Below are 18,502 nucleotides of genomic sequence, written 5' to 3' on the forward strand. Positions count from 1 at the left end.
AACAGCTTCTATCTCAAGGCCATCAAACTGTTAAACAGCCACCACTAACATTGAGTGGCTGCTGCCAACATACTGACTCAACTCCAGCCACTTTAATAATGGAAAAATGTATGTAAAAAATGTATCACTAGCCACTTTAAACAATGCCACTTATTATGCTTACATACCCTACACTACTCATCTCATATGTATATACAGTACTCGATACCATCTACTGCGTCTTGCCTATGCCGTTCTGTACCATCACTCATTCATACATCTTTATGTACGTATTCTTCATCACTTTACACTTGTGTGTATAAGGTAGTTGTTGTGAAATTGTTAGGTTAGAGTACTCGTTGGTTATTACTGCATTGTCGGAACTAGAAGCACGAGCATTTCGCTACACTCTCATTAACATCTGCTAACCATGTGTGTGTGACAAATAAAATTGGATTTGATTTCAAATGAATTTGTGACTTTACAAGTTTGCCACTCAATGTTATTTGCATTATTGTATTATTAATATAATACATGGGACATACCTAGAAAGATACTTGAACCTTTTTAAAAGGTTCATCAGGGAAAAGGTTCCTGGAGACTCCTTTAGGGGTTCTGCTGGTGTTGCAATCTGAGGAACCTCTAAAAGGTGCCTACAGGAACTTTTTCTTTTTAGAGAATACAAAACATTTCACAGCACATCCCATGCATAAAATGCAACGTCTGCCAATACCCACACATATTGTCTCAAGAAACGTTTATATTTTTAATACCTTCAAAGACAAACACGAAGTCAGGCTAACCTAATTTCAAAAGAGGCCAAGGCATCATCACGCTCAATCATGAACAAATAGGATAATTCTTTGTTTTACCAGTGAAGCAGGCCAATCATTTGATCTCAATCATTTGAATTGGAATATGCATTTAGATCTTGAATTACTGTTTTGTGGGCAAATTACAGCAGATGGTGTCAACAAATTATAGCCTATAGCCTTCCTGTAATATATATATTATCAAAGCCCAGTGGTGCTGTTGAGTTTGACACAAGATTTTGTTTTACTATTCAGTGCATCATCCTAAAATCTCAAATTCCATGGTGTTTTTGGTGTAATAGTGTCGTTATACTATGCTGTTATATTTGGTTATGTTATGTGAAATACTAACCCATTGGGCACACACTGGTTGAATCTCACGTTGTTTCTACATCATTTAAATGAAATTGCGTTGAACCAATGTGGAATAGATGTTAAATTGATGTCTGTGCCCAGTGGGAATTAATCATTAAGTGATCTTCCAAGACATTGATTCAGCTTTGATCTATACTGAACAAAAATGTGAACACAACAATTTAAACGACTTTACTGAGTTACAGGGAAATAAGTCCATTGGAATAAATTCATTAGGCCCTAATCTATGGATTTCACATGACTGGGCATTGGCCCACCCACTTGTGAGCCAGGCCCAGCCACTCAGAATGAGTTTCTCCCCACAAAAAGGCTCGTTACCAGACAGAAATTGTAGGAAGGCCCATGGAGTTGGTGGAATCGTCCTTTAATGTATTGCCACTTGCTCAGCTGGGCCAGGGGGCGCTTTAATTGGGTCAGGTGGAAACGTCCGACAGATCTCATTAAAAGGAGGAAATGTAAATCGCCTAGCCAAGGTAGCGAGCCTTGCTTGCATCACCACTCAAAATACTAAGTACACCTACAATATGTCTAAGGAGAGCGTTATCTTGAGCTGGTCCTGACGAGCATTTTTCTATCATTGTACTAAATGAGTCTATCAGAGAAGGCACAGTAGAAGCCAGGCATTTATGCTATGTGTAGTGTATTTAACAACTATCAGTTCGACCAAAACAACATTACACTGAAATATGAGGACTACAGTAGGCTACGTATCAAATTAAAAGTAATCAGGTTTATTACAGTTAAGCAATAAGAATAAAAATGGCAGAGGCTACATATTAAAAGTCTTCAATGTAAAACCAATACAAAATAGTAAGTCTAAATGCATACAAATACACTGACAAACTGGAGGTTGTCAGGAGCTAGATTTACAATGTCGCCATTAACATGGGTTTCATCCAAACTTTTATTCTTTCCAGAGCGGCAAATATTAGTAGCCCTACGTCTATAATTAACATCACTTTGCATGGCCCAAAACATTTCATCAAAAAGGCATAAAACATCACACGCAATCTCTAAACCAGTCACCTCACATCAAAACAGACAGAATAACAGTTTCCCTGTAACAAAAAAACTCATACAGTACAATATAACGTTATCAAAATTCACAGCTCTTTTTGAAATATTGAAACAAATCAAACAAGACCATTTTGAATCAACATGCCAGGCTGGCGTTGCTAGACGGATCTTCAGCATTCACATTTCGTTAGCTTTATTTTCCCACTACCAACAGCAGTTTAACACGTGCATAGCAGCAGTGACACACATGTCTGATAGGAACAATATGACTGAAGGCTTTTTACATTGACTGCAGTAAGGTGGGCTGGACCTTGTGCCATTTGGACAGGAGGAAGGATTCTCAGAATTGAGGTCCCTCCTTCTTCAGGTTCTTGTAGTCTGTGCCTATGGCCAAAAACTGGGGAAGACAATATGGCAGGATTTACGTAATCCAGGCCATAAAAATGAGAATGAATAGAAAGAAAGGGTGGCACCATTCAAGTCAATTATGGCATAATGGGTGGACTCGCAGCAGTTTTGAGCGTACCCATGCCAGGAAGTAAAATCAGAACGTGTACCCTTCAATCTGTGCTGTGATTTGTCAACTCAACTAACATGATTAAAAATACATTCAGTTAGGATCATTTGAATGAACAGTCTACATTACCATGGCAATCCAGCATCAGTTGATAGAACATTCCAAAATCCCAATTAAATTATTGTATCAAAATACCAGGCAGCCATTGCGAGTGTACCCATGAGTTTACCAGTCAAATGCCATGGTTAGAGCTTCCAAGTCTGTTCTATTCATTTATGTCTATGATCCAGGCAAGCACAGTAATGCTCTTGGCTACTTATATTGATCAAAAATATATTATTGACTGGTACTATTGATAGGCTGATAGGCATTACTATTACACTGTTGTCACATGTAACAAGAATCGTTTAAGATAGTGATTCATTCACTTTGTGGAGCTAAAGTGTGCTCGAGTGTTAACACTACGGTACCTTGTACTGGTAGGTAGGGTCAAGTTGATTCCAGGGCTCAGGGTTGTTCTTCTTGTTCCAGCTGTCAAGTGACACAATAGTCAAAGCAGGCCGAAGTAGGACAGATACAAATGGGATCAGAGGGAACTGTATTAGTCTGCCTGCGAGCAACTATTCATTAGCCAGGCATAGTTTTCAAACACTTACAACAGTGGTATAGGCCTTTAGTAGTGAAATGGAAATTGATGCCCTAGAACTGCACAAGAGGTGGGATTACCAAGAGCAGTCAATCATGAACTGATTTAGCCTAGGCTTTACGATGCAAAAGGGGATCCACTACTTCGTTTTGATTTGATAGTATTAAGAAATTGATTAACCAATATTGAGACAAAAGAGAATGGAGAATAAGGGTGAATGAGTCTTACTTAACATGGGGCCCATTTGCAAGACGGAACAAGTACATAGAGGCTCCTCCTATTCCCAACAATACGACGAGGAACTGGGGGATGAGCTATGAGAGGGTAAGAAGATAAGGAGTTAACATGAGCATGGCATTCATGAGTCATAGAAATCTGAGCATTCTTAGACACCTTTTGTCAATACAGTTTTCCAGTAAACAATGGCCAGCTAATCAAGCTGATTACAAATGGAGGGATCCATAATATACTTTGTTCTGTCATGCTTGAGGTCACACACGACGCTACTGTGTCTGTCCTGTTCAGGGAGACTCATATGGAACTTCCTCTTCATATTATATGGTTGGGCAACTCCAGTCCTAGGGGGCTCGAATGGTGTCATACATTTTTCCCATGCAGCCTTACCTAAAACGCCTAATTAAACAAATTGTATTCTAAACTGGAGATCATGATTAGTTGATGATTAGAGTCAGGTGTGTCAGCTAGTACTGGAGCAAGTGTCAATCAGGCCAAGAGTACTGGAGTTGCCGTCCCTGCTATAGACAAGTGTAAATAGCTATGACTCAGGGCTACCCAAATCCGATCCTGAACGGCCGAAACACTTCTGGTTTTCATCCCCTTCAAGTCAGACTAATTCAGACCTGGGACACCAGATGAGTGCAATTAACTACCAGGTAGCAACAACAAAAAACACGTTTTCGGCCTCCAGGACCAGAATTGGGCAGCCCTAAATGTAGTCCGTTGATAAACTGTATTGACTTAAATCTAATGTCTTGAGTTTTTCTAGCATTCCTCAATGTTCACTTGCCTTCAGTTAGCACACATGGCCTAATGGCGCTTTAAATAAGGAGGAACTGAAACCATAACGCATAACAGCGTTAGATACAATTAGTTGTACATGTTCATTAACAAAAAGTGTGTCTGTTGCCTTCTCAAAAAGTTGGTATAACTTTAGCAAGCCTGCGTGAATGTAGCCAAATAAATGCAGACCTAGTTTGCCTTGTCTAGCCTATAGTCAGACGTGACACTGGTAGCAAATCCTATGGCGCAGTCCAAATGTTGATCCTGCTGCACAAGGTGGTTAGGCTAACTTGCATCCCTGGCAGTGGAGGCTGTTGAGGGGAAGACGGTTCACGTCTGAAACGAAGCAAATGGAATGGCATCCTGTTTGATACCATCCCACCAACCTCCTGTGATCCCTGGGGTTTTCGAGTTTGTTTCTAAGCTCCCATTTTGACAGAACCCCGATGTAAATCCTTGCTGATCTGCGTTGAGGACCTCTAGGCTAATGCAGCCTATGAGATGGTATAGTTTTTTGTACTATTTCAGTCATAACTCCAGTCTTTAAATCTCACTGTCACTACACATAAGCGAATAGCCAGTTTTGTGCCCCTCTTTTAAACAAACCATTCACCAACAACGTCAAAACGAGGACAAAAATCACTTTTTCAACCACCCAAATAATTTGGCAAAATGCAGTAATGCCTATTTAGAGAAGTAATTTTTCATTTCAAGTACCCAAATTACAGTCGGTCTGTGTGGACAACTGATGTTGTAAACTGCAATTAAAGTCATTTTATAATTTAATTGAGCAACAACTGGTAGCACATACCACACTGACAGAAGGAATTGTCTTGCAATATTATAGGCGACTAAGTCACTTGAGGCAATAAACCGTAGAACAAAAATAAGTAGGTATTCTTACCCCTGGATGCTTCTTTGCGTGTCCCATCGCTATTCTAATCATTTTTGATTGCAGTTGCTCTAATTTATTATAAAGGTCAAAATTATTAGATTAATATTATATTAATTGTGAGTAAGCAATATTAGCAGTGATTCCCAAACCAGCCACTTGCCTCAACCACTCTTATAAACTCGCTTGGAGGGCCCTCCGTAGTCACGTGTTGCTGATCAAACTCCGAGGGTGATTTACATACAGGCTTGTGGCCAGGGGATCAATAGACCCATCAACTTCGGGACACACTTGTGACTTCAATGATTAAAATCCTGATCTACATTTCAATTATAAAATAGCATGAAAATCAAATGACAAAATGTCCGTTGTTGTTTTATAAGATATAGGCTAAACCTCAGTATCAACTTGTCATTTGGGACAAGCCTCGAAAACTGACGCAAACAAATACACGTGTGATATAACTCGCCATTTGTTGTTGCTCTACTTTTTGATTGTTATATTAATTTCAAGATTATTATCCACATTTTAACAAGTCATTTGAAATTAAAAACATTGTGGACGCGTTATAAAGACGGCCTCAAACAAGCCTTTTGGTATCCAAGATTAGACCTGTTGCGTTCTCTGCCCGGGATGGGCTCGCAGGGTTAAGGAGATGAGGAATGTGTAGATGTCATCTTGTCCTCGTACTATATCTGTCCTCTTGGGACATATTGAGCATGTACTAGCCCGTCAACTGGGGTTTAGAGCAAATTGATTAAACAATCTTGATTTTAAAAAAAGAAGAGAATGCAGGCATAGAAATGTGAGCATTCTTACATGCCCTTTGTCAATTGTGTCCCTGTAAACAATGACCAGCTGATAAAGCTGATTACACAGGGGGGATCCATAATACTTACCTCTGTCATGCTTTAGGTCATACGACCGATGATGCTACTTTCTCACTACGTGTGTGTGTACAAAGTTTAAAACAAAAATGAAACATTACCTAAGAGAAATACTTAAGAGATGAGAGATTGTAAGAGAGAGAGGGAGAGTAGCTACTCATGAAAAGCTGTACTTGCCACAGGCAAGAGAACCAGAAACACACTTCCTGCTGCTCTTAGGGCCATTGCGGCGTTTCCCTCTCTGCAGTAATAGAAACATTGAAATAGTCAACAAAAGCACTCTTTATAGCTGGTTAATACCTAAACTGTGGTGTAAATAATAGCTTATTCAACACAAAATTAGTACCCAATGTTGCTCTCAGCCCGTTTTATTCGCATCACCCAAATACGTTGAACAACGTCATATCTTGGTTTTTCAGCCACATTTCACTGATTCCTATTTGTTGAAAAATATTTATCTAAATGACTTACTCCGCCTTTCCATAGTGAAGGACAAATTATAAAACACGTTCCTAATTAATGAACAAATAAAAACGAAGATGTCTTGATTGTGTAGGCTATGCCTTCAGACCCCAGAATACTAGGTGGAAGCACCTTTGGCAGCCATTGCAGCTGTGAACCTTTTTGAATAATATTATATCAACTTGAAACAAGAATTAGGGCAAAAATGACCTTGTCTTGAATGAAACCATCTAATCGATGCCTATGAAAAGGCGAGACACATATTGTAGGCTGACGTCCATCTAGCCTGGAGGAGAAAATAGAAGACAGACCGTGAATATGTGCACTCACTGGTCATATCGCCACTATAGTTCCAATAAAATAAACAAGGCCACTGTTTGCTCAATAGCCTATCGCTAGTTGAGAATTTTGATAGCATAACTAAAGACAGATTTGTTTTTTTCTTGGTCTCCTCTCTTCTGTGTTTTTTCCAGCGATTTGTATTTCGATTTTAGACCTAGGTCTATTTTAGATGCATTTAACTGCATTTCAACAATCGGCTATAATCCATGCCTTCTGGGAATTCAATAAAGTCCAATTGGCGGGGTGTTCGAAAAGTGTCACAATGTAAATGTATTTTTAATCCGTCTGTCTGCATATTTCAAGACATGGGAAAGGGGATGGATACCTAGTCAGTGGTGGCACAACTGAATGCATTCAACCAAAATCTGTCCACTGCATTTAACCCAACCCCTCTGACTCAGAGAGTTGCGGGGTCTGCCTTATTAATCGATATCCACGTCCTCGGCTCCCCGAGAACAGTTGTTGTTGATGGTTAACTGCCTTGCTCAAGGACAGAACGGCAGATTTTTGCCGGCTCGGGGATTTTAACCAGCGACCTTTTGGTTACTGGCCCAAGCGCTTAACCGCTAGGCTACCTGATGCAGTGAGATACCCAATTGGAGGAGATGATACTTTTCTCATCAATCATCTTGAGAAAAAAAAGTGGAAATCAACCACAATGGAAAGGTCAAATGCTTTATTAGGCCTATCCAAATGTTGAAAGTTCGTGGGCGATGGAGACCACCAAAATAGTGCAGTAGGAGGCCATGTGGCTGAGAGTGATATGGGCGCTGGAGATGGGGGTGTGAGAAGGTGGGTCTGGGCATGGGTGATGTTTGTGTGCATGTTTGGTATGGAAAAAACAAAAATAAAATCGTATCAAAAAAAGATATGCTGCCCAAATCGCTCACTTCCCAACTCTTGGTAACACCCTGGCCTTGTGATTTAAAATAATCCACAGCATTTAAAAAAAAATAACCTAATGATCAGGATGGGGTGTTTGAGATGAGTTGTATCGGGTGGTCCAGTGGTGTGGCGTGCTGTTCCCTGGTCCCTCAAAGGGGGAACGACTCACACGGTTTCCAGGGTTGGAATTTAACCTAGAAAGTGCTTTTGTTTGTCAGAGAGGGAACGAGATGGACTCCGACTCACCCCTGTTACCCATGATTTATGAAGAGATGCTGCTGGTGGTGACGCAACCCTTCCCCAACGTCTGTACTCTAACCCAACCTCTACACTGGCATGCAGCGTGTTTTAGTCTTCCCCAGGTGGAGTCACACCTCTTAGGAAGGGTCCTCATACAATCCTCTATCCTCTTCTTCTTTGTTCCCTCTCTCATATTTTCCTCTCCTCATCTCTCATCTTTGCCATCTTTCAACCCTTCAATCTCTTCCTCCTCTCTCTCTTCTTCAGTACTCCCAGGAGTGGCGCACCCAAGGTAGGTCCTGGCATCAGGGACTTATTCAGGTTGAGACCGTGGAACTGAGCCTGCCTGCACCAGCTTCTGTATCTCAGCACTGTAGGCTGCAGCTCTCTCTGGATCCTTAGCAAGCCATGTCTCCATGCTTCTAAAGCTCTGCATCACCGCTTCCTTAGGGGCTTGGAAGCAGGGCATGTCTCTCTTGCGGGGTGGCGTAGCGACACACTCCGTCTACCTCTATGTGTGCAGTCTTGGTCTCGAGCAGGTCGACGGCTTCCTGGTCTTGCCTTGCCCGGGTCACCCCTTTCTCATTCCCGAAAGGTAAAGTGTCAACCTGCCAGTGCTTCTCAACGTTCCTGAACAACTCGGAAGTTGGGGCGATGATGGACGTCACTAAACATAGCTGTGGCCTGAGGTGTTGTTCCACCAACCTTGCCGGACCCTGAAGCGTCTATCCATGTCTGGTCCAGGCGGCTAATGGCGCACCCGGAGGACCCAACGTCCCTGGTTCGATGGGGATGATCAAATGCAGATGACCTGCACCAATGAGGAGTAGAGGCTTGGCGTTGATGAACAGCTGTAGGCGGAGACCAACCAAGTGCTTTTATCTCTTCTGAAGGCTTGTCACTAGATAGGAATGGTCTGCTAGTCCAAGGCGAGTCGCGGTGAAGGCCCCTTTTGATCTGGAAACTGGTATTGGGTTGCGAGGCAGGAGAGATGCGGAAGGTCACTGATGCACCACAGAGGGTCTTGATGTCTAGGCGAATGGTTCTGAGAGCTATTTATTCTGGGGTCCCCTGTAACCCAAGCTTCTGTGCAGTATCTGGACGGAGCATGGTACGCTCAAACCGGTCTTCCAGAATAGTGTAGGTGTCGAGGGTACGGTCTACATGGTGTAGGAGCACCCTAATCACCTTCAGTAGGACACAATTACAGTCAGCTGGTCTGTCTAGGTAGAGCACCTCTGTGGCTGTGCTTATCAGGCAGCTCTCCTCTTTTGGTGCCTCTTTGGGGGTTCTGGCATTGACCTTGTGGACTTGTAGATGCATCCCCTTGCAGAGCCGCAGGGCTGCTTTAGCGTGCACTGGGATGCCTGATGGTCCCTTCCACAACGCCAGCATTTCTTGTTGGTCTTGATCCACTCTGTTACTTGCTCCTTGGTGACCGTCTGGATGGCTGAGCACTGCTTGAGATAGTGCTCAGGGTTGTTGCAATAAGGACATTATGGCTTCGTCTTCGCCTTGCCTTCTTGCCGGCAGCCGGACGGTTGAAAGCTGAGGCAGCGGCTCCACTCTCCAGGTTGTCTTTAGCTCTGTGAAGGATGGATGTTGCACATTTCCCGTAGCACCCTTCTGACTTCTGCCCAAGTCTGTCTTTATGCCCTTTGATTGATGACTGGCCATCATAGTCTTGGTACCAGGATTCATACTGTAACCACTCTGAAAACTCGAGTAAGGTGTACGTGGTACCTGGCTGATGAAACATGTGACGGCAGAAGTCTGACCTCATCTCGGATGGTAGCTTGCTGAGTAGGCGTGTCACATGAGACCCACACATCATCTCTATGTTGCCATCTGGACCCAGTGATCCAGAGCATGCCCACTAAGGACTGGACTTGTAGTGCAAACTTCTTGAATGCAGCTGTATCTCCACGGCGTACATCAAGAGAGTCCATGACACTGGCTATCTTCTTCAGGGCAACATGGTGTGGCTGTCCAAACTTCTCGTTCAGGGTTGCCATGGTGTCTGAGTAAGGCGTGGGGGGAGTTGAGGTATGAATCTGCCACTAGGCAGGCTTCTTCTAGCTTTAAGTGACCCACTATTTAACCTTTATTTAACTAGACAAGTTGGTTAAGAATAAATTATTATTTACAATGACGGCCTACACCGGCCAAACCCAAACCCAGATGAATCTGGGCCAATTGTGCGCCGCAGTAGGATCTGATACTTTAAGAGCTAGTTCCCATCATCTGGAAAGATGATCCCTAGTGCGAGCAAACTCACTTGGGTCACGGCTGTTGAAGTTAGGGATGGTTGGCCTAGGCCCTCTGTAGGTCTACACTGCTGCGGCGGTGAAGCCTCTAGTGGGCTGCGGATGGGGTTAAGGGTCTGGCCTAGGTATCCATGGAACCTGACCTGGTCGGCAACCTGGTGGGTGCTCTGGTTGCCTTTGGCTCTTCGTGGCTCATAGGCTGCTGCATGAAGGTGAGCCCTTGGAGGAAAATACTTCCGGGTCACTGCACCGACATACAGTGCCTTGCGAAAATATTCGGCCCCCTTGAACTTTGCGACCTTTTGCCACATTTCAGGCTTCAAACATAAAGGTATAAAACTGTATTTTTTTGTGAAGACTCAACAACAAGTGGGACACAATCATGAAGTGGAACGACATTTATTGGATATTTCAAACTTTTTTAACAAATCAAAAACTGAAAAATTGGGTGTGCAAAATTATTCAGCTCCCTTAAATTAATACTTTGTAGCGCCACCTTTTGCTGCGATTACAGCTGTAAGTCGCTTGGGGTATGTCTCTATCAGTTTTGCACATCGAGAGACTGACATTTTTTCCCATCCCTCCTTGCAAAACAGCTCGAGCTCAGTGAGGTTGGATGGAGAGCATTTGTGAACAGCAGTTTTCAGTTCTTTCCACAGATTCTCGATTGGATTCAGGTCTGGACTTTGACTTGGCCATTCTAACACCTGGATATGTTTATTTTTGAAGCATTCCATTGTAGATTTTGCTTTATGTTTTGGATCATTGTCTTGTTGGAAGACAAATCTCCGTCCCAGTCTCAGGTCTTTTGCAGACTCCATCAGGTTTTCTTCCAGAATGGTCCTGTATTTGGCTCCATCCATCTTCCCATCAATTTTAACCATCTTCCCTGTCCCTGCTGAAGAAAAGCAGGCCCAAACCATGATGCTGCCACCACCATGTTTGACAGTGGGGATGGTGTGTTCAGCTGTGTTGCTTTTATGCCAAACATAACGTTTTGCATTGTTGCCAAAAAGTTACATTTTGGTTTCATCTGACCAGAGCACCTTCTTCCACATGTTTGGTGTGTCTCCCAGGTGGCTTGTGGCAAACTTAAACGACACTTTTTATGGATATCTTTAAGAAATGGCTTTCTTCTTGCCACTCTTCCATAAAGGCCAGATTTGTGCAATATACGACTGATTGTTGTCCTATGGACAGAGTCTCCCACCTCAGCTGTAGATCTCTGCAGTTCATCCAGAGTGATCATGGGCCTCTTGGCTGCATCTCTGATCAGTCTTCTCCTTGTATGAGCTGAAAGTTTAGAGGGACGGCCAGGTCTTGGTAGATTTGCAGTGGTCTGATACTCCTTCCATTTCAATATTATCGCTTGCACAGTGCTCCTTGGGATGTTTAAAGCTTGGGAAATCTTTTTGTATCCAAATCCGGCTTTAAACTTCTTCACAACAGTATCTCGGACCTGCCTGGTGTGTTCCTTGTTCTTCATGATGCTCTCTGCGCTTTTAACGGACCTCTGAGACTATCACAGTGCAGGTGCATTTATACGGAGACTTGATTACACACAGGTGGATTGTATTTATCATCATTGGTCATTTAGGTCAACATTGGATCATTCAGAGATCCTCACTGAACTTCTGGAGAGAGTTTGCTGCACTGAAAGTAAAGGGGCTGAATAATTTTGCACGCCCAATTTTTCAGTTTTTGATTTGTTAAAAAAGTTTGAAATATCCAATAAATGTCGTTCCACTTCATGATTGTGTCCCACTTGTTGTTGATTCTTCACAAAAAAATACAGTTTTATATCTTTATGTTTGAAGCCTGAAATGTGGCAAAAGGTCGCAAAGTTCAATGGGGCCGAATACTTTCGCAAGGCACTGTAGTGCTGTGAAGTTGCAGCACTGGCCTGGTGAGGAGGTTGGCTATAGTCCACATCAGAGTGATAACTTGACTCTCTGAGACACGGTAAAGGTATAGCCTCTCTGGGAGGGTGGCCTGGAGTCTTGACTACTGATGCTGGTCTGCTCTGCTTAGCAGCAGCGGAAGTAGTCTGATCCCTCATGACTTTGAACTCACTCATCATCTTGTCCAGGAGGTCTACTACTTGCTGTTTCTCTGGCTGCTCTGATTTTCCCTATGTAGGCCATGGTGGTGAATCAGTCCACTTACCTCCATGTGCTCTCTTTTTCTCTACAGGCTGTGTGCTAGCTGGGGTTCTGAACCATACTCTCTGTGGTGATGGCTCTGATGGTCCCTCTCTGGGGCAGCATCCCATTGAACCTGGCGAGTGGACGAGGTTACACATGACGCGGAGAAGGGGGTCATCTTGGCCAGTCCTTCATGATGAGAATATCACTCCTCTTCCTGCCCATATACATCATACCGTGCTGTGCTATGGTGTGGTGATACGTACAGTCTATGACTCACATAGCCTATCTTGTAGATGCTGTGGTGGCCGTGTCTGACGCTTCTGATGACCTGCTGACTGTGTGAAAGCTTCACTCATGTGGTGGTCTTGCATTTTGCTCCTGGAAAAAGCTCTGAAGATCCATCTCGAATGGACCACAATGTAGTCGAGGACTTGGTGGACTGTATATTCTGTAGGTTTAGGTTTTACTCAGCACTATATCTCTCCTATATCTCTCCCAGGTGCTTGTAAGGGCACAGATGACAAACCGGTAGGATTCCAGTTGAGGTTGTTTAATGACGAAGATTCACATAAAGCAGTAATGGCACAGAACAAAGTATGGCTTGACAATCGTGTTTAACAAGAGTGTGTGGTTCTGAAAAGGGGGGAATTAAATACAATAGTAAATGGCAGGTATAGGGTTAATACAACCTCCAATTACATAAGCTACAAATAAAATGGCTACAATAGGTTATCTGCTGCACAGGGCAACACAACCAAACAACATTGCTGTGACTTCACTAATGAATGATCAGAGTGCAACTACACAGCACTACTGAGCGGCACCATCATCCTCACACAACTGCATGAACTTGAATGTATTATGCATCCACAAGGCTCATTGCTAACAAAATACCCACATAATCTATACAGTATACACCCATATAACCACAGGGTATATAAGACTATATACTGAAATGCTAAATGTCTGAAATGAGATGACAGAAACAACGGGGTTAGCAAGCTTACAGTTGCTAGCTTGCGGAAAAAACGTGAATTAACGTAACAAAAGGAGTGAGTCCACAACACATGAATTGTAAGAAATATGAACTCACATTTCTGAAGGACGCACACTGGCCTTGTCTTAAACAAAGAATGCTAACTTAAGGTAATCAGAGGAGATGACTGGAACTTATCACGGCTTGTGTACTTTCTGTATTTACTTCCTTCTCCTCAGTTAGAGATCGCCCAGCATGCTCTGCTCCACATCACCGCTGGTGGGAGCTACAGCTCTCCTATGATGAACTAATATTTACTCTTAATAGTCCTTGTATTCTAATTATATGTGCCTGCCCATGTTTCCCAGTTGCTTTCTTACAAAATTATAGTGTAAGAACACTTTTAAAGCCTCGAAGGATAAGATGATCCAACTTTCAAAACCTTTTGGCTAGCAACAGCAGTCAACTAGCTAGCTAGGTAGCTGTTTAGCTTTCTAGCACATTCATACATTTGTTTGTAAAAAATTAATAAGCTAGTTAGCTACCACATGTTCTTGTCAAACTGTCAACAGAGTAGCTAGCAAGCAGCAAGATATACCAAATAACGGTCTAAAATCCACTTGAGGGCAAATAAATCAGATTTGATCATTCAGTCACAAGTTGCATGGCCTGGAATCAGATTTATATCTGATTTCAAACCACCTACGGATGTGTTTTGAAATGTGGCTTGAAATATCCGATTTCCATCTGTTTTTGGTTGTTCAGACTGCAGGAAAAGGACATATTCGAATTGGATATGAGAAAAAATTGGATTTGAGTCACTTCAAACTGGCAATGTGAACAGGGTTGAATCAAAAATAGTACAGTATGAAGACAGGCAGAAGCTGCTTCTACAATAGAAATCTCTGATCACACTTGTAGGTGATGTCATGGCGATGTTAGCTAGCTAAGCTGTTTTTAATGAAAATGAAAACGTGTCAGTTTGTCATTTTCATGAGGTTGGAGTAATAACATGTTCAACTACTTAAGACATTGGCTTGAATCTAAGCTGTGCAGTTAGATTTAGAAAATGAACAACTAAGAAATAATTTTTACTTCTCTCATTGACTTCTTAAACCCCAAATCCCGGTCTGGTCTGCTTCACATGTGTTCCCGGAAGTCTTGCAGTGTTGCGCCTAGAAACTCTGTGGCTTAATTGTGCGCGAGTTGCCGAATTATGAGGTAAGTCAGTCTAAAAAACAGTAGGCATACTTTGTCCCTGTTTTCAATGCTTTTGCTTTCACATTTTTTAATAAACCAGATCAAAAGTGGTGGGGCGTCTGCATACTAGGTTCGGTTTGCTTCTAGCAGAACTTGGCTAGGCTAGGCGAATACTTCCTTAAAATACATTTGTTTGAAAAACAAGATTTATTTTTTTTCAATTTGACTGTTTGTGCCTTTTGAGACACCGTTGCAACATCTTAGCCAGTATACACTTCCTCAAAATAGTCCAAATGTATCTAAGGTAGATCAAGAAATCTGTAAATAATTTTGACCTTTTTGCAGAGGTCTTAGTCACACAATTTGACATCTAAATAAAATGTTTGGTACAGTATTTCTCAAGCAAAAAAACTTTGTGCATGAAAACTTGTCTCTCATTGAATGAGAACCAACACTACATGTTCCCACTCCTACTAGAAGTAGTAATGTTGACCAATCAACGACGAAGGGGCGTAGACTTTGGCTACCGAACTCCGATTTGCCATCAGAAACATTTGTGTGTGAAAGAACAGCTGGAGAAAAAAAGTACCGATGACCAAAATGAACAAAAACATCAAATGTTATCATAAAACACTGTATGCACAAACTGTTTTGACTGGGAAGCATACGGTAAGCTTTAGATGTCCGCATACTAGGTTCGGTTTGCTCCTAGCAGAACTAAGCTAGGCGAAGCAAACGTCTGTGACTCGTATACTCCCTTAAGACTTTGCTTGAAAAATGAGAAAAAAACGGCAATATTACTGTTTTTCCCTAATGAGACGCCGTAGGAACAACATACCCAGTATCACTTCCTCAAAATAGTCAGAATTCATCTAAGATCATCTCGAATTAGTCACACAATTTTACATCTAAGATTTTTGGTCCAGTATTTCTCAAGTGAAAAAATGTACATGAAAACTAGTTGCACCTCGTTGAATGACAACAACAAACACTTATTTGAAGAATCCCGTCCATAGTTCCCACTCATACTAGGAGTTGTAGTACTGTTGACCAATCACTGATGAAGGTGCGTAGACTTCGGCTACAGAACCTCGACTTGCCTCAAGAAAAAAATTGCATGAACAGCCTAAAAACAACCTGCCGAACACCAAAACAAACAAAAATGTCATAAACGTTCGACATAGTACTGTATATGCTCAAACTATTTAGACTGAGAAGCATACTGTGTACGCTTAACTGAAAAGTGCTGTGGTAAATGCCTGCTCGCTACACGTTTGCCGGTGGCCCTGGCTGAAGGTGACGTGAAGCCTTAACGCACTAGACGACCAGTTTTGATAGTCTTTAGCTGTACCCTCATCCTACTCCTCCTCTGTTTCTCGGGTGATGTGGCGGTTAACCCAGGCCCTGCGTGTCCCCAAGCGCTCTCATTTGTTGTCTTCTGTAACCGTAAAAGCCTTGATTTCATGCATGTTAACATCAGAAGCCTACTCCCTAAGTTTGTTTTACTCACTGCTTTAGCACACTCCGCCAACCCTGATGTCCTTGCTGTGTCTGAATCCTGGCTTGTCAAAGGGGGAGGATTTGCCATCTACTGCAGAGATAGCCTGCAGAGTTCTGTAATACTTTCCAGGTCTATGCCAAAACATTTCGAGCTTCTAATTAAAAAACTTAATCTCTCCAGAAATAAGTATCTCACTGTTGCCGCCTGTAATAGACCCCCCTCGGCTCCCAGCTATGCTCTGGACACCATATGTGAATTGATATCTCCCTATCTATCTTCAGAGTTCGTTCTGTTAGGTGACCTAAACTGGGATATGCTTAAAACCCCGGCAGTCCTACAATCTAAGCTAGATGCCCTCAATCTCATACAAATTGTCAAGGAACCCACCAGGTACAACCCTAAATCTGTAAACATGGGCACCCTGTTAGGAAATTATGATTAATATGACTGAACAAATCATTTTAAATGGAACTGTAAGTAAACTTATACTCTGTTATATTATGTTTAATAGACAATATGAGTTCATAAGAAGAAATTGTGTGACAGGAGAAAGGAGTAATAAAATGTTAAACAACACCATTCCAATTGGGCAGGAACAAATGGGTTGTGGACTGTGTAAACACATTAGGTCGTTAGCCTATGGTTGACCCAACCTGAAACTTAGCTCTGGGGTTTTTAGATTAGGCAGTGAGTGCATTCCTAGGGTTTCTGTTAATTAAAACTGTCAGTTCAGTGGTGATCGATAATGTTGAGGGGTCAAAGGTTATCTGGGAGTGTAAGTTAGAATGAACTTTTCACCTTACTTTGTCCCGGTCGACAGGAGGGGGTTCGGTTAAGGCAGTGAAATTACGTCATGATCTGTATTTAAACTGATGCATGTGTTTGAGTGGGAGCGCGCTCCGAGAATAAATTCTATTACCTATTATTTAAAGACTGGTCTGCGTCTATTTTATGCAAACAAGAAATCTTACAAATTCTCATACAATAGATTAAGGGCTTTCAATTGATGAAAGCACATTGGCATAATTAAATTATACTAACACACCCTCATAGATATTATCCTGACCAACTTGCCCTCCAAATACACCTCGCTGTTTTCAATAAGGATCTCAGCGATCACTGCCTCATTGCCTGCATCTGCTATGGGTCTGCGGTCAAACGACCACCCCTCGTCATTGTCAAGCGCTCCCTAAAACACTTCCAGTATTTCTACTTGCACATCATCATCTGCACATCTATCACTCCAGTGTTAATTTGCTAAATTGTAATTACCTCACCACTATAGCCTATTTATTGCCTTACCTCACGCCATTTTCACACACTGTATACAGACTTTTTCTATTGTGTTATTGACTGTACGTTTGTTTAGTCCATGTGTAACTCTGTGTTGTTGTTTGTGTTGCACTGCTTTGCTTTATCTTGGCCAGGTCGCAGTTGTAAATGAGAACTTGTTCTCAACTGGCCTACCTGGTTAAATAAAGGTGAAATAAATAAAAAAAAATAATTCACTGCATGTGTTCTGTTAAAATGTCTTTCTATCACCAGGGTCACAGCAGGAAATGCTGTTTTCTCCCGACTGTGAGGATGATTCAGTTGACAGGTGGCCAATGACACTTGAATATAGCTGCAGTGTTCCCCACTTGACGGGAAAATAGAATGAATGTGCTCTCTTTTATACTTTTGAAGGGGGGGGGGGGGGGGGTACAGAGGGAATACAATTTAGTCATATCAAGCAGTTTAGTGAAACAAGTGTTTTGATGCTCTGCATCACTCCTCTGTTTAATGCGTTTTTTGTCTTGTTTGCCTTGGAACAGCTCCATTGTTATTGTCGGTATCTATGGGGTAAAATTACTCCCTAATGTTTCCTTTGGGGCTGGCCGAAAGCCTTGTACATTAACTTATCAATGGTTCTACGGCTGCTGCAAAGGTCAAACAAAGCAAAGTTTTTTCAAAAAAAAAATGACAAAGCCATTTGTAAAACTTCCTGTTGCACAACTAGTCAATGTCATATGTATATCCTTGATTAAGAATGTTAATCATGCATAAGATTGTGGAGTATGTTTTGGTTTTGGATTGCTGAATTGTTCTACAAAAAAAGAGTCTGGAAAACTATAGTTTATGAGGTCGTTCATGGTGTGTTCTGAGGACAATATAGATATAATTTCTCCTGCTCCTCCCCACCATAGATCAGTCCTCTCAGATAATCTTATCATATGCACACTTTTTGGGCTGGGTTCATTCAAGTCAGACTGTGTCTGCCAGTGGAGGCTCCTCAGAGGAAGAAGGACCATCCTCCTCAGTGAAATTCATAAAAATATATTTTAAAACATTAAAACA

The 18,502-nt window shown here is 42.1% G+C and overlaps 1 protein-coding gene across 1 annotated transcript; it reads right to left on the reverse strand.

The window, feature by feature from the left end:
• Positions 1–1,878: 1,878 nt before the first annotated feature.
• Positions 1,879–5,460, reverse strand: LOC139417228 (cytochrome c oxidase subunit NDUFA4-like). Its single transcript, XM_071166473.1, has 4 exons — positions 5,271–5,460; positions 3,575–3,660; positions 3,171–3,231; positions 1,879–2,580 (listed from the first exon to the last, which is right to left on the reverse strand). Exons 1-4 carry the CDS (start codon positions 5,310–5,312, stop codon positions 2,524–2,526), a joined length of 246 nt encoding a protein of 81 aa, XP_071022574.1. The 5' UTR covers positions 5,313–5,460; the 3' UTR covers positions 1,879–2,523.
• Positions 5,461–18,502: the final 13,042 nt, after the last annotated feature.

The sequence above is a fragment of the Oncorhynchus clarkii genome, chromosome 9 (genome assembly GCF_045791955.1).
Source record: "Oncorhynchus clarkii lewisi isolate Uvic-CL-2024 chromosome 9, UVic_Ocla_1.0, whole genome shotgun sequence".
Lineage (NCBI taxonomy): Eukaryota > Metazoa > Chordata > Actinopteri > Salmoniformes > Salmonidae > Oncorhynchus > Oncorhynchus clarkii.

Excerpts from the sequence above, each read along its gene's own strand:
- LOC139417228 (XM_071166473.1), bottom strand. The coding sequence starts at position 5,312 with ATGATTAGAATAGCGATGGGACACGCAAAGAAGCATCCAGGG. Across the intron at positions 3,661-5,270 it reads ACGCAAAGAAGCATCCAGGG|CTCATCCCCCAGTTCCTCGT; the intron begins GTAAGAATACCT and ends ACCCTCTCATAG. Across the intron at positions 2,581-3,170 it reads ACCCTACCTACCAGTACAAG|TTTTTGGCCATAGGCACAGA; the intron begins GTACCGTAGTGT and ends TGTCTTCCCCAG.